Below are 13477 nucleotides of genomic sequence, written 5' to 3'. Positions count from 1 at the left end.
CTTGCATTCTCCAATGCAAGAGCGCACAGAAGAGAAGAAAGCAACCAGAAGGTATAACAGAGCAATGGTTCTCAACCCGGGGTATGTGTACTGCTGATGGTATGCAGCGGTCTTTCAGGGATGCATCAGCTCATCTAGATATTTGCCTAGTTTTGTAACAGGCTACATAAAAAGCACTAGCAAAATCTGTACAAACTAATGTTTCATACAGTGATTTGTTTATACTGCTTTATATGCTATATACACTATTCCAATTGATTTTATAATTGTAAATAATAATTACATGATAAAATTAAGAAAGTAAATATATTGGTCAGTAGTAATGTGCTGTGGCACTTTTATATGTCTGCTTTTGTAAGAAAATAGTTTAAGTGAGGTGTATCCTCAAGTTTTACAAGACAAAGCAGACCCCAGAAAGGGATACAGGAATCTGGAAAGGTAGAGCGTCAGTGTAATAAAGGAACCCTTCTGTGACTGTTACAATTGGTTTTGGCAATATCAGAAGTTACTCTTGCATTGTTCGAAGTTCAGAGTCTAGGTAGAAGCTGTGCATATTAGCAATTGCTTTAATTTTTCTTACTAGATTTGTAAAATCCAGCCCATTGTACTAATTATTATACATAAGACATAGTAAACTCTTTAGGCAACAGCAATCTTTCAAACTGAACAAGACAACGACAATAGGTGAGTGTTCAATATTATTGGAGGTAGAGAGATAACAATAGGAACACAAGGCTGCTTGTATTTTCCTAGAGTATAATTTGGAGACTTTATATAGTTTGTTATTTTTAAGTTCAAATGAACTATCAATATAAAGATAAACTAACGGGCCACTAGCTGTTCATCAAAAGGGGCCACATTTTAGGAACTACAACCATATCTATATTGCCATGCTCAACATAAGTTTAAAAAAAAAACAAAAAAAACAAAAAAAAAACCCCTTAGGTTTGTTATAAAAACTGGAAAATTAAGAATCTATATATTTAGCACTCTGACCAGCTGCCATTTTGTTTCATCTCCCAGCAACCCACAATGTATTGTACAGGCAGTCCCCGGGTTACGTACAAGATAGGGACTGTAGGTTTGTTCTTAAATTAATCTGTATGTAAGTCGGAACTGGCGTCCAGATTCAGCCGCTGCTGAAACTGACCGCCAGTTCTGACTTACATACAGAATCAACTTAAGAATCCCAGGCACCCCCAAGTCAGCTGCTGCTGAAACTGATCAGCAGCTGATTCCAGGAAGTCCGGGGCAGAGCAACTGGTCAGTTTCAGCAGAAGCTGGTCAGTTTTAGCGCTGGTCAGTTTCAGCAGAAGCTGACTTGGGGACGCCTGGGGCAGAGCAGCTGGGGTGCTGCTGGGTTGGTCCAGTAGCGCCCAGAGCGGCGCTGCGGGACCAACCGGCAGCACCCCAGCTGCACTGCCACAGGCGTCTGGAGAAAAGCCTAGTCTGCTGGGGGTGGTGGTGAGCGTACTAGCTGCGCGCCCCCCCCCCACCCCAGCAGACCAGGAAGACGCGGGCGGCGGACCTAGACGCACCGCGGTCCCGCCACCTGGGTCCTCCGCGGCTTTGCTCCCAGTCTCCCTGGTCTGCCAGGGAGACGAGGAGCAAAGCCTCTGAGGACGCCAGCAGCGGGACAGCCGCGGGGCGTCTGGGCTGTCCCGCTGCCGGCTTTGCAAAGCCTCAGGGAAGCCAGCAGCGGAGCAGCCCAGGCACGCCTGGGCTGCCTCGCTGCCCGAGCCCCCCCCCGCGGCTTTGCTCCGCATCTTCCTGGTCTGCAGACCAGGGAGACGCGGAGAAAGCCCCGGGAGTACACGGGCGGCAGGACCGCGAGGTCCTGCAGTCCGTGTCCTCCGGGGGAGCCCCGTTCATAACTGCGGATCCGACATAAGTTGGATCCGCGTAAGTCGGGGACTGCCTGTGTATTAAATGAAATAGTACCTGCTTTTATGGGAGAACACTAGCATGTAGTAAGTTTGTTCGTTAAAGTAAAAGAAGGGAAATTTATATGGAATTATCTTGATACTAAATAATAATTACTTCTCTTAATCATATACTTACAAAAGTCAACCTCTTCCCAAATGGATGTTAGACAATGCACTCCTTTCAGGCTGCACACCCCTCACCGAGTGTTTTTAATACAATGTGCTCCAAATGTATTGTTAGTTACAGTGAAAGTAAAGCTTTGTACTTGGATTATTACTCATAATTTGTAAAATACTTGCATTCAAAGCAAATTATAAAATAACAGTATTTGCAGAGCCAAGCCAATGTGATCACAAATACCTACTGGAGGGGCTATTACAAATTCTAAGTTATCTGTTTCCAGAGAAACGAACGGCGACAGGGGGAAAATTTTGTGAATCTCCTTTTCCCCTGTCATACCACCACCACACAAAATTTTAAATTTCTCAAGTTTGTGATTAGTGGAATTGAATTAAACACTTCACTCAAGAAGATATATTAAATAGGTCTATCTCCGGTGATTCCAACATAAGTTACTAGAGATTTTGATCACCAAGTCAGTGAACAATGCACATTAATGAAACACCTTCCTGACAATGTCTTTGTATAAAATGCGTGATGGGGTTCAACACGGGGGTAATCCCAAAGACTGCTCATCTAGTCTGGGCTTCTCTAACTGACTGAAATGTCAGCCTGAAATCTGAAGGGCCAGGTAGGCTCTGACTATCAGCAAGAAAGATTCTGTGAACCAAGCTTGAACTGCAATCTGTGGATAATGAACAAGCCAAATGAGAAACTACTTTGTTCTCTAATAACTGTGTTAATTTAACAATAGGAAAAATAAATAGCAAAAAACATATTGTAAGCCCAAATTCTGCAGATTCATACAAATTCTATACATTGAGTAGCCCAGCCCAAGTTATTTAAGGGAACAGGAAGACCCTGAATTTTTACTAAAGTCAATGGGATTACCCAGCACCTGAAGTCAAGCATAGATATACTGGCTGGAGTTCCAAACCTGCTAAATCAGTAGAGAGAAATTTGTGGGAAATTTTTTTACATCAGAATCACTTTACACCAGATCAAGGCTATCCACCACTCATGGTACAGTACAGTGTGAGACTACAAAAGCCTTGTTCAAAGTAACAGTCTATCTGTGTAGTTGAAAAATTTTCCCCACATCAGTTGCACAAGAGAGGATGCCCCAGAGTTGCCACCAATGTAGCAAATACAAATTAGCATGAGTAATGAGCAAATTGTCATGCTACTGAGTCGACTAAAAAAATCTGTAAAAAGTTACTACTTATCCCACAAGTCTCATACAGTTTCCTGTGACTACATAAATCATATAGTGCTATATCCACCTCTTTGTCTTACAATGGATCTTAAGTTTTACTTTTTATATATAAAGAGTGTAGTATTCGTTTTTTAAAAACATATTTAGTATATCCCCAAACTCCAAGAATAACCGAGCTAAACAGATACAACACTAAAAAAAAATTCCTAAATTCTCAATATATTAAAAAAGTAATAGATTTTAGTCCTTTGACCAAATTACGCTCCCTAGCACATAGCAAAGAACCATAGAGTCATAGAAATGCAGGGCTGGACGGGACTTTGGGATCTCTTCTTAAAAACCTCAAACAATGGGGATGCTACAACCTCCATTGGAATTATATTCTATAGTTGAACTGCTCTTATAGTTAGAGATTTTGTCCTAGTATCTAACCCAAATCTCCCTTGCTACAGATAAAATCAATTATTTCTTGCCTTGCTTTCACCTCTAACAGTGACCAATTATTGTCCATGTCTACTGAAAGTAAGGCAGTGCGTCCTGGAGAGCCACTCTAGGAACAACCAGAGCTGGGGGTGGAAGCATGTGTAGCACAGCTTGTGATGCATTCTTCCAACAGGGCTCTAGGCTGGCACTGGCAACCCTTTGCACCACAGTAAGTAGAAGCTAGGTGAAGCAGACAGGTTAGAGCAGAGCTGGGAGAAATACAGCCCAAAGGGCACATCCAGCCTGCAGATGCATCAGGAAGCTTCAGGCAGACTCCCCTGACCCTCCCCTGCACGTCACTCAGAAAAGCAACTATCGGCCATTTGTGTTTCACAGCTGTGAGCCAGCAGAGAGGGGGAGGCTTCATGTGCTACTCCTGCCCCCGACAGAATCCCGTTGGTCAGTTTTTAGCCAATGGGACCTGCCTGTTTGAAGAACAGGCAGCATGCGAAGCACCACTGCCCCGTCCCCATAAGCTCTTATTCATCAAAACAAATGGCCCCTGCAGACTGTGCAGCAGCGAGCAGGCAGGGAGGCTGCCTGAGGAATGTGCTAGGCTGCTGGCCGGGAGTTGCTCAGGTAAGTCTCCCAGCCAGAGCCTGTCTCTGGCATCCCCACTTCTCTCTCCCCCTTCTGCCACCTCATACCTGTCCCCCTAGCCCACATACACCAAACCCTCTGCCCCCCTCCCTTCTCCCAATCCCCTGCCCTCCAGTCCCCTGCCCTAGGTCACAACAAAAACCCCTGCATCCCAAGCTCTTGCCCCAAGTCCCAACCCCTTTCTGCCCTAGATCTCAACCCAAATCCCTGTACCCCCCTCCTGCACTCCAGCCCCAGGTCCCAACTGCCTCCTTCACCCAAACTGCTTCCCAGACCCCACACTTCCTCCATTAAAACCATGAAAGAGTGCGCCCCTTGACCACTCTCCAAAATCTTGGTGTAGATCCCTCCCATCAAAATTATTGCCTACCTCTGGTTTAGAAGGACCAGCTGGGAGTGCACTATAGAAGGCAATTGTGTTCCTAGATGGGCTGCAGATGCACCCACATCTATCCTACTGCCCCTTCTCTTGCTGGACACCAGTGTATCCCAGGTGTGCTGTTGCCAACTAGGGATGTTAAAATGAAGTTAATTTATTAATCGAGTAGTCGCTAGAATTTTCATTGACAACTCGATTAGTTGGCAGGCAGCCCGGCTAAGTCCTGGTTCACACTAGATCCAGGACCAAACCCAGCTGCAGCTCTGCAATTTAAAGCACAATAGGAGCCAGAGGGCAGGCTGCCTGGCACCGACTGCGTTTTAAACTGCAGAGCTGCAACAGGGTTTGGTCCCAGGCCCAGCATAAGCCGGAACCGAGCTGGGCTGCCTGCCTGGCTGGAGCAGTCCCAGTCCATGGGAGGGTCCCAGCTCCCTACTGGGATCCCCTGTGGACACGAGCTTCTGCTGCTGCTCCATGAAATGCGGAACAGCCTGTGCCGTGGCAAGCCTGGACCCACCTGAAGCAAAGGCTTCTTCGCTGCAGCCTCCCCTGACCACCCTCCTCCAGGCTGCTGCATCTGATACAGGCAGCAGCACAGGGAGTGGGGGGGGGGGGGGGGAGGCAGAAGGAAACAGCTTTTAAGCTGGCTCCTGCTTCCCCTCCTCTTGCTGCCTCTGATACAGGTGAGGAGCTGGGGGGTAAGTGAGTAGTCTTGACTACTTGCTTACATCCCTACTGCCAATGGCCCCTAGGAAGAAGCTAGGGAATGGGAGCAGCAAGCCATGGGGTTCTCACACTCCCTTCCGCCCCCACCCATTTTCCCATAGCAGTGCCCCACACAGTTACCTTTCAGCTCTCTTGGCAGTGAAAAGGAGCCATGGGACAGCTAACAGAAGCTGCAGTGCAGCAAACAGCCAGATAGGTGATCCAGACACCCCTACAATCCCCTTAACTCCCACGGCCCCCTGCTCTGACTCCTGCACTTCCCACAACCCCCAGCCTCCTGCCTAGAGCCTCCCCCCACACTCCCAGCCGTCTGCCCTGAGGCTCCCCAACCCCCCCGTATGAGCTCCTCACCTTCCACTTCACTGAGACTTACAACACTTGTACTTCTGTTCTTCTCCCCCACCCCCAAGGCATTTTAATATTGGTGAATTAAATCATTCAAGATGCATATTATTAATTTCAGGCAACATAATTTCTCTTTATTGTGGACTGCAGTCACCTAAAGTTTATGGGCTGTCATGGAGCTTGGCCACATATGGCCTTTGCTAATTTAGCTCTTTGGTCCAGTAATGATGCAGAATAGGATTTATACCTTTTTAAAAGATTTCTCAAAAGTCTTAAGACTTATACAAGGTTTTCTTCTCTCTGTACATCTAAATGTTTAGCTGCAGAGTGAATGTTCAAACGTTATATACATATCCAGTCAATTTAACAATCTGCTATTTAGACTAGAATTTTGTGATTTCCAGTGTATGGTTACACTAATTCAGTATTCAGTGATGCCCTAGTTCGCCCTTGTGTTGTCCTTAAATCATAATGCTATTGCAAATTCACAATAGCAAGACTGGTATAAATCTGGTAAACATTTTAGGAGACCACAAAAGGATTATTTTTTTCTTAAGCCTTGAAGTACTTTAACTACTAAACAATTTCACTGCTAAAAAGAGCAATGAGAAAGTTTCAATGTTTCAATGAAAGAAATAGGATATGAAGCTCTTCTTTCTTTGAAAAACTTTTACACCCTAGTGAAGTAAGTTATTTATTTATAAGGCACCCTTAAGATGAAACCAGGAGACCCCACTGCTATAGTAAAAGGGTTAGCATGTATAGTACATGAAGTGTAAAAGCTTGAAATTCATTGTTTTCAAAAGGAAATAAAGTCTTCCTTTGAGTTGTTCGAGCTTAATATATGTTAACATTATAACCTTCCCAGCCACCGCTATTCAGCACAGAGGTCTGAAACCTATGGTTCTCAAGCCAAATATGGCTAAGTATGGAACCAAACATGGCTCTTATGTCATTCCCAAAATACATGCAACTTCTTAAATTAAAATGAAAAATTAATTCAAAATTTTAAAAACATGTGATTAGTCATTTAGCTTGAATGCTTGCATGAACCTGATCATGCGTGAACCTGGATGCATTTGATGAAAATCAAGGAGACACAAGTAGACACAAGTAAAGCGGAAAGCCTATCTCACTGAGAGGATGGTTTGGGAATACAAAAAAAGATGTTTAATATTGGAGCTGTAAATATGTTACTCTAACAAATACTGGGTCCTCTGCTGCATTTTTACTCCTTTGCTTCAGTAAATCCCACATTATAATTTATCTCTTAAACCTACATGACCTGTCAGCTCATATAACACATGATTCTGTTGATCGATACAAGAACAGACAAAAACAGGTACAGTATGCTTTTTTTTAAAAAAAAGTTTTAAGCCAACTGTACTGCTAAGTAGGGTTATGTTACTAAGGCAACAGCATATATCTAATGGCCTGTCCTTTTGCCAGGCAACAAACAGCCTTGTGATGCAACTGCACCTGTCTCAGCTATGCGTTGCTATAGAGACATTCCAGTTACTATGGTTACCATCACGCTAATCGCCTAGCAAGGGCAGACATACAGCAGTCTCCTGCGAAAGCCCAGCTGTTCTTCCCAATCTCTGAGTGAAGATTGATTGTCTGGCCATGTGATGGAATGCACTGCTCAGCAGAGATGCACAAGAACTTCATTAATGTTACTTGAAAGAAATCACTTTGTGCATTGCCACTTTCCTGTCGGACAAATGTTAGACTCGTATTTTTAAAAGTGTGTGCTGAAAAAAGACAAAAGTCATCAAAAAACCACTCATTAATCCATAATGCTAGGAGCAGGCATACTCCTGAAGTCTGACTAAAAAAAATTCTTGTTGATTTTATGGGGCTTAATATAAGCATTTCACAAGGTCCTAGCAACAAAAAGGCATTTCTGATCAAACCAAGATTTGCTAGAACATTTTAAAATGTAGGTTCTATATTAGCAGTTAAAAGACAAGCACATCTACTGAGAACCTTTACTACTTTGTGGGTCACTATCTTAAATGTTTGCTCCTAGCAGCAAACACTTCACTTTTAAGCAATGGACAGATAAACACACCTAGTTCATTACTAAATGAGAATGAAAGCCTCCATTGTTCTCTACTATATTTATTTCAAAGCTATGCAAACACATGCACTCATCTAGCCTGTAACCACAACAAAAAGAGTTTTAAATCACCTAGATGTGCGGTTTACATGGATACTTGACAGTTGCACTGACAACACACAGTCTTAAATATTACGCAGCCAAGCTCAAGAGAAAATAATTCACTAGCACCGTGCATGCTAGAATCATATTTTTATTTAATGAAACAGGACAAACTAATATTTTAAAACTTCCCAGTTGCTTTTGCCTATATTCATTTTCTATTTTGCTTTTGAGGAGAAATTTTGTAAATTATCCACGGAATTACTGCTACTTCCAGTCCATGGATTTATTAGGATCAACACGTTGCCATCAAAGAGATCAAATGGGTAAGGAATACTGTAGATTACGCAAAGGATTGAATAACTCATTATACTTTAATATTTTGTTCACTACAATGTTGTTATAACTATTGTGATTAGTTACATTCATTCAAAGAGTCAGAAGTGCAGCTTAATAGAAAGGCGTTCTAGATTTCTTACCTTTGATATGCCTGAGGAGATGTGGGAGGTGTATTGAACACATGTGAATATGGGTGATAGGGTGTCTTTTTCAAAGCCTGAATGAGATTTTGTCTATATTCTGGGTCTATACACCACAAGGACCCCTTTCCGATACTCTGCAAAGAAAAAAAAAAGTAAAAAAAAAAAAAAGATGAACATGATCCAGTTGCATAGTTACATGTATAAGCAATACTTTCACAGGGAAAACAGTGGATTTCTTTTTGCTTCAACAGAAGCAGACATTGTTTGTCTGCCAGAGTTTATTACTCCAATAATGAATTTTTTTTCAATTTTATTTAAAAAAGTGAGACATTCACAGATAAACCCCCAACTGTTGCCACTATTTACATTCTTAACAATAGTGAAATTGATTCAATAATAGCTGCCTATTTTCTCCTTACTCCACACTAGAAGAGTAACTACAATCTTATTTTTTCATGTCAGCTTTGAAACAAATAGATTCCTTTTTTAAAGTGAATAAAAAAGTTATTTCTTTGTTTTGCTACTATAAAAAAAAGCCCCCCCCAAAAAAAACTAAAACCAGGAAATAGGGATAAAAAGGTAGGGTTTAAATACCCTAGCAACTGTTTTAAAAATAAAAGGACTTAATCTTCCAGCCACATGACATCCATCCAGTTCTACTACAAAAGCAAATTAATCCATCCGCTTTTTTTCCCTGAGAAAAAGAATCCAATAAAATCTGAGTTTAAGTCATTTAAGGCTATTGAGAAATTTTGAATGGTTAAAACCAGCAGCAACTTTAACCTTTCTGGACACAGTAAGAGCTCTAGTAATCAGCCTGTGATGGGGAAGCCCAAACCAAAATTCAATATTTATTCTACAGATCAAAACAACATGATCTAGTCCATGTATCAGTACTATCAGCGGTCAGAGTGCAGATATTCTGAAACTATTTGGTTTGAACTCTTAAAAACAATGGTCACCAACCAGTGGATCGGGATCTACTGGTAGATCTTGGAGTCTGTGTCCGGTGATCATGACAGGTTTGGCCGAAAGGCACAAGAGGAGGAGGGGGGGGTGCTGATGTCAGGGTGCCCCTCTCTCCATCCTGTACCTCATCTCCACAGAGCAGAGGGGGCAGGGATGGAGAGAGTTTGCTGGCTGCTTTTGGGAGTGGTGCAGGGACAGGGGATGGGTGAACCTGCCTTAGCCCCACTGCAGCACCACCCAGAAACCACCTGTGGTAAACAGTGCCCAGACGGAGCCTGAATTCCAAACCTCTGCCCCGGTCCTGAATCCCTCCTGCACCCCAAACACCTGCCCTAGCCCTAAGTTCCCTTGCACCCAAACTCCCTCCCAGAGCCTGCACCTCAATTCCCTATCCCAGGCTTAGCTCAGAACCCCTGCCACACTCCAAATCCTTTAGCCCAAGATCAGAGACCACATTCCCCTCCCTCGCACCCCAACCCTCTACCCCCAAGCCTGATAGAAGTGAGCAAGGGTGGGAGATGGAGGGAGGATGGAGTGAGCAGAGGCAGGGCCTTGGAGAAGGGGAGGGAAGGAGGCAGGGCAAGAGTGTTTGGGTTTGAGGTGGATCCTAGATTGAACTTAAATTCAAAAAGTGATCTCATGCTTAAAAAGGGTTGGAGACCATGGTCTTAAAAAGATATAAAGTGTCTCTCCAATGGCCTTAAAAAATGGCAAGTTAGACACAGAATAAGTTATTTTTTCCCCCCCTCACTAAAAACATCTAGGTTGGAAAGAGAAACTCAAAAAATAATCAGCCATTCTAGTTACTGATTGCTGCAGAGGCTGCAGGCTTTTGAATAGCCTATCATACTGAAGTCATTTGATAAGATTTTTGGATAATTGTTGACTTTTCCATAAAGGGGGAAAAAATAGCGAAGTTATTCTAAAACCTCATCGTACTTACTCTCTTAGCACTATAGCTACGGTTGGCAGAATTCAATTTTTTTTATTTGCTTTTAATAAATTCAAATACTGATGTTTATTTAAGCATTTTTCTATTTTAATCAAATTTAATTTTCACAGTTGTGCAAAATTAATGGGTTTTAAGCTTTTTATGTTTATCATTTGGGATAGCTAGGCAACAATTAGATAAATCAATGTTTACTAACATTAACGAACAAAAATCTAATAATTCCTTCATCTTACTTTAGTAAAGTAAAGGCTATGCATTAAACTGTATGCTATGAAATGTACAAAGTGGAGTTAAAAAAAATCATGACTCTGAAATTAGTACATGACTTTAAGACTAGAAGGGGAAAACATGCTTCTCTGTTAGAAGCCCTGTCATATTTGTGAAGCATCATCAACTTTCAAATTGTTGCATTATCCTACAAAGATATTTCAAGGTTCTTACACGGTATACAAGTTTCTTACAAACCTTCCTCCAAAATTTACAATCTACTGATCTTGTTCCTGAATCTGGATCTGTTTAAATAGATCCCTGGGGGTATGTCTAGACTACAGGCTTTTGTCGACAGAAGTTTTATTGACAGATACTGTCGACAAAGCTTCTGTCGACAAAGAGCGTCTAGACTACATCCAGTTCCATCAACAAAGCAAGCCGCTTTGTCGACATGACAGTAGAGATGCAAAGGACAGTGTAGCTGCAATAACGCCTTCTGTCGACAGAACTCTGTTGACAAAAGGTGTTATTCCTCGTAGAATGAGGTTTACCGCCATCGACAAAACTGCTGAGTTCTGTCAACCTTACATTGACAGAACTCAGCGGTAGTGTAGACACAAGTTTAGTTTTGTTGACAAAAGGCCACTTTTGTCAACAAAACCCTGTAGTCTAGACACACCCTGAGTCTTCACAAAATCCCACTCACTTCAATGAACTCCCATGGGGGAGTAGTCATCTGAATTCCTAGAGCTAATTGCAGGATGTAGTCCTGACCTTGCAAAACTGATACAAATGTAGGCACATGTATGGGTGTTCATCTTGTTGCATTTTTATATTTCACTATAATGGGGATGCTACGCTTGATTGGCTTTCCAGGAGGATCTTAGACCAGTGGTCTCCAAACTTTTACCTCACCCCCGCTTATATCTGTACGTACGCACAAACGGACGGACGCAAACACGGATGGATGCACAGAGAAGGCTGGGAGTCAGTCAACAGCTGAGAAAGTTGGGAAAGGAGACAGGGCCAGGAGTGGAGATGGAAGCACAAAACAGAAAAGAGAGAAAAGTCACCCAGATGATTAGTAGCAGCACCAAGAGCAGAACTGTTTTCCTGACATGGGTATCACATGAAAACCCAGCTGAGAAAGGCAAGTCCCAGTCCCATCCCTGGAACCTAGCCCTGACCACCCCCGGAACCAAGCCCCGACCACCTGCAGCCCAATCCTATGGCAAGAGAAAGCCACGCTTTCCTGTGGGTCGGGGAGAGCCGGGCTGCTATGCTATGGTTCCAGCCTTCCCGGGGAGGCAGGGAGTGCCAGGCTGCCGCACTGAAGCAGCAGTCCCAGCCTTAGGCAATTGGTCATTTAGGCAGTTTTGGGAAGGCTGTGCCTTCCCTTGCCGACATTACTGACAGACCATGTTTTCTGAGTCCCAGTTCTGCCTTGCACACATTAGACAGAGTGAGAAAGATATTAATACAGTCCTTTCAAGAAAAACATACAAAGTGGGATGCATTGTTAGCAGGGAAAATTTGCTGTGATCCTGAATATCCAGAACATAGAACAACGCTTTGAAAGTTACACTTGAGGGCCATCGTACCTGAGGAGATCCTTTTAACATTACTTTAATATATCAATGTGCCTGCTATACAATTTTCTACTCTATTTATATTGCCTATGCTATTATTTTTGTTTGTTTATATACACATCCACAGCTTTTGGTCTATGGAAAAAAACTACACTCATGCACTGTAAACTATTGCATATGAAATATTGAAAAACATGCTAGAATACATCGGATTACCTCAGTGAGCTTGTGATTCAAGGGCCAAAGAAATCAGCTGTGCTTTTAAGCGAAATCCAAATTGCTAAATGACATTTTGCATTCAGTCTTCAAACATTATATCAAACATCAGTTCAAAACAGAGATAAGTTTACTTGAAAATGTACTTGGAAAGAGACGCAACAAGATTGCACATTCAAGTTTCTTGGCACGAGAGTAGTAGCATTTAATACATCACTGGAGAAAGAAATTTAACAGCAATTACCATGTTGCAAGTTTTAGACTATAGCTATACTAGAAAGATTCGGTGACAAAAGTACTATCAACATTCAGAAATCGCCAGAAAGGAAGTCAACAAATCATGCCACCCTCTGTCAACATATCACAACCACATTGTTAGCTCCCCATCAACAGAAAGATCAAAGCAATGTGGGTAAGCATCCAACAATGCAGGGGTCTGAAACCTATGGCGCTAGAGCCAAATATGGCTCAATATTGAACCAAATATGGTTCTTTTGTCATTCCCAAAATACACACAATTTAAAATGAAAAATTAATTCAAAATTTTTAAAGGCATAATTACTCATGTCAAGATTATGTTTTTAATCTATTTCACCTTTAACTTTTCATTTTAACAATCAGACACCCTTCCACTCATTGGGGATCGTGCATATTCTCTTTTTAGTTGATTGGTAATGAAATCTCTCCATCATCATATGTAATGATTAACTCTGAGCCCCACAAAGTAAAAATGGTGAAGAGAAAGAGATAATGAGTACCAAAATTTTCAAAAGGAGTGGACAGACTTGTATGCATTTGTGGATAGGCCTGGGTAGCCACACTGTCTCATTTGTAGTGTGAGACTGTTCTCAAACAAACAAGAACTATGACAAAACCTGCAGCATTTCCTACAAAATACCTCAGGGTCATGCACGAAAAAAGCCTGTGAGGAGCTGCAGCAAAAAATGAACATTGGACAAAATAGCCTACTGGTATGGTCATAAAAAGGTGGGAGCTTAAACTCCACAAGTTTTATGGGCTCATACAGCATTATTAGAGAGTGGAAGCCTTTCACTGACAGGGATTATGTGAAGAGATGCATGCTAAAAATTGGTCAAGAA

General features: G+C 42.3%; 1 protein-coding gene and 1 long non-coding RNA gene across 7 annotated transcripts in view; one reads left to right on the top strand and one right to left on the bottom strand.

Annotated features, from left to right (window-relative positions):
* The window catches only part of FOXN3 (forkhead box N3), a 340491-nt gene that overhangs the window by 139991 nt on the left and 187023 nt on the right, over positions 1 to 13477 (bottom strand). For all 5 annotated transcript variants that reach the window (XM_025184274.2, XM_006122337.4, XM_006122336.4 and 2 more), the window contains one exon: positions 8439 to 8575. In XM_025184274.2, coding sequence (XP_025040059.1) covers positions 8439 to 8575 — 137 coding nt within the window. The remainder of the gene's footprint in view (positions 1 to 8438; positions 8576 to 13477) is intronic.
* The window catches only part of LOC142829094 (uncharacterized), a 60178-nt gene continuing 54106 nt past the window's right edge, over positions 7406 to 13477 (top strand). The window contains exons 1-2 of one of the 2 annotated variants that reach the window (XR_012903341.1): positions 7406 to 7542; positions 8194 to 8285. This is a non-coding gene — a long non-coding RNA (uncharacterized LOC142829094). Of the gene's footprint in view, positions 7543 to 8047; positions 8286 to 13477 lie in introns of those variants that run through there. The other variant, XR_012903340.1, reaches the window with a different exon arrangement.

Source organism: Pelodiscus sinensis, chromosome 4 (assembly GCF_049634645.1).
Source record: "Pelodiscus sinensis isolate JC-2024 chromosome 4, ASM4963464v1, whole genome shotgun sequence".
Classification (NCBI taxonomy): Eukaryota; Metazoa; Chordata; order Testudines; family Trionychidae; genus Pelodiscus; species Pelodiscus sinensis.
This window is presented reverse-complemented; position numbering and strand designations above follow the sequence as displayed.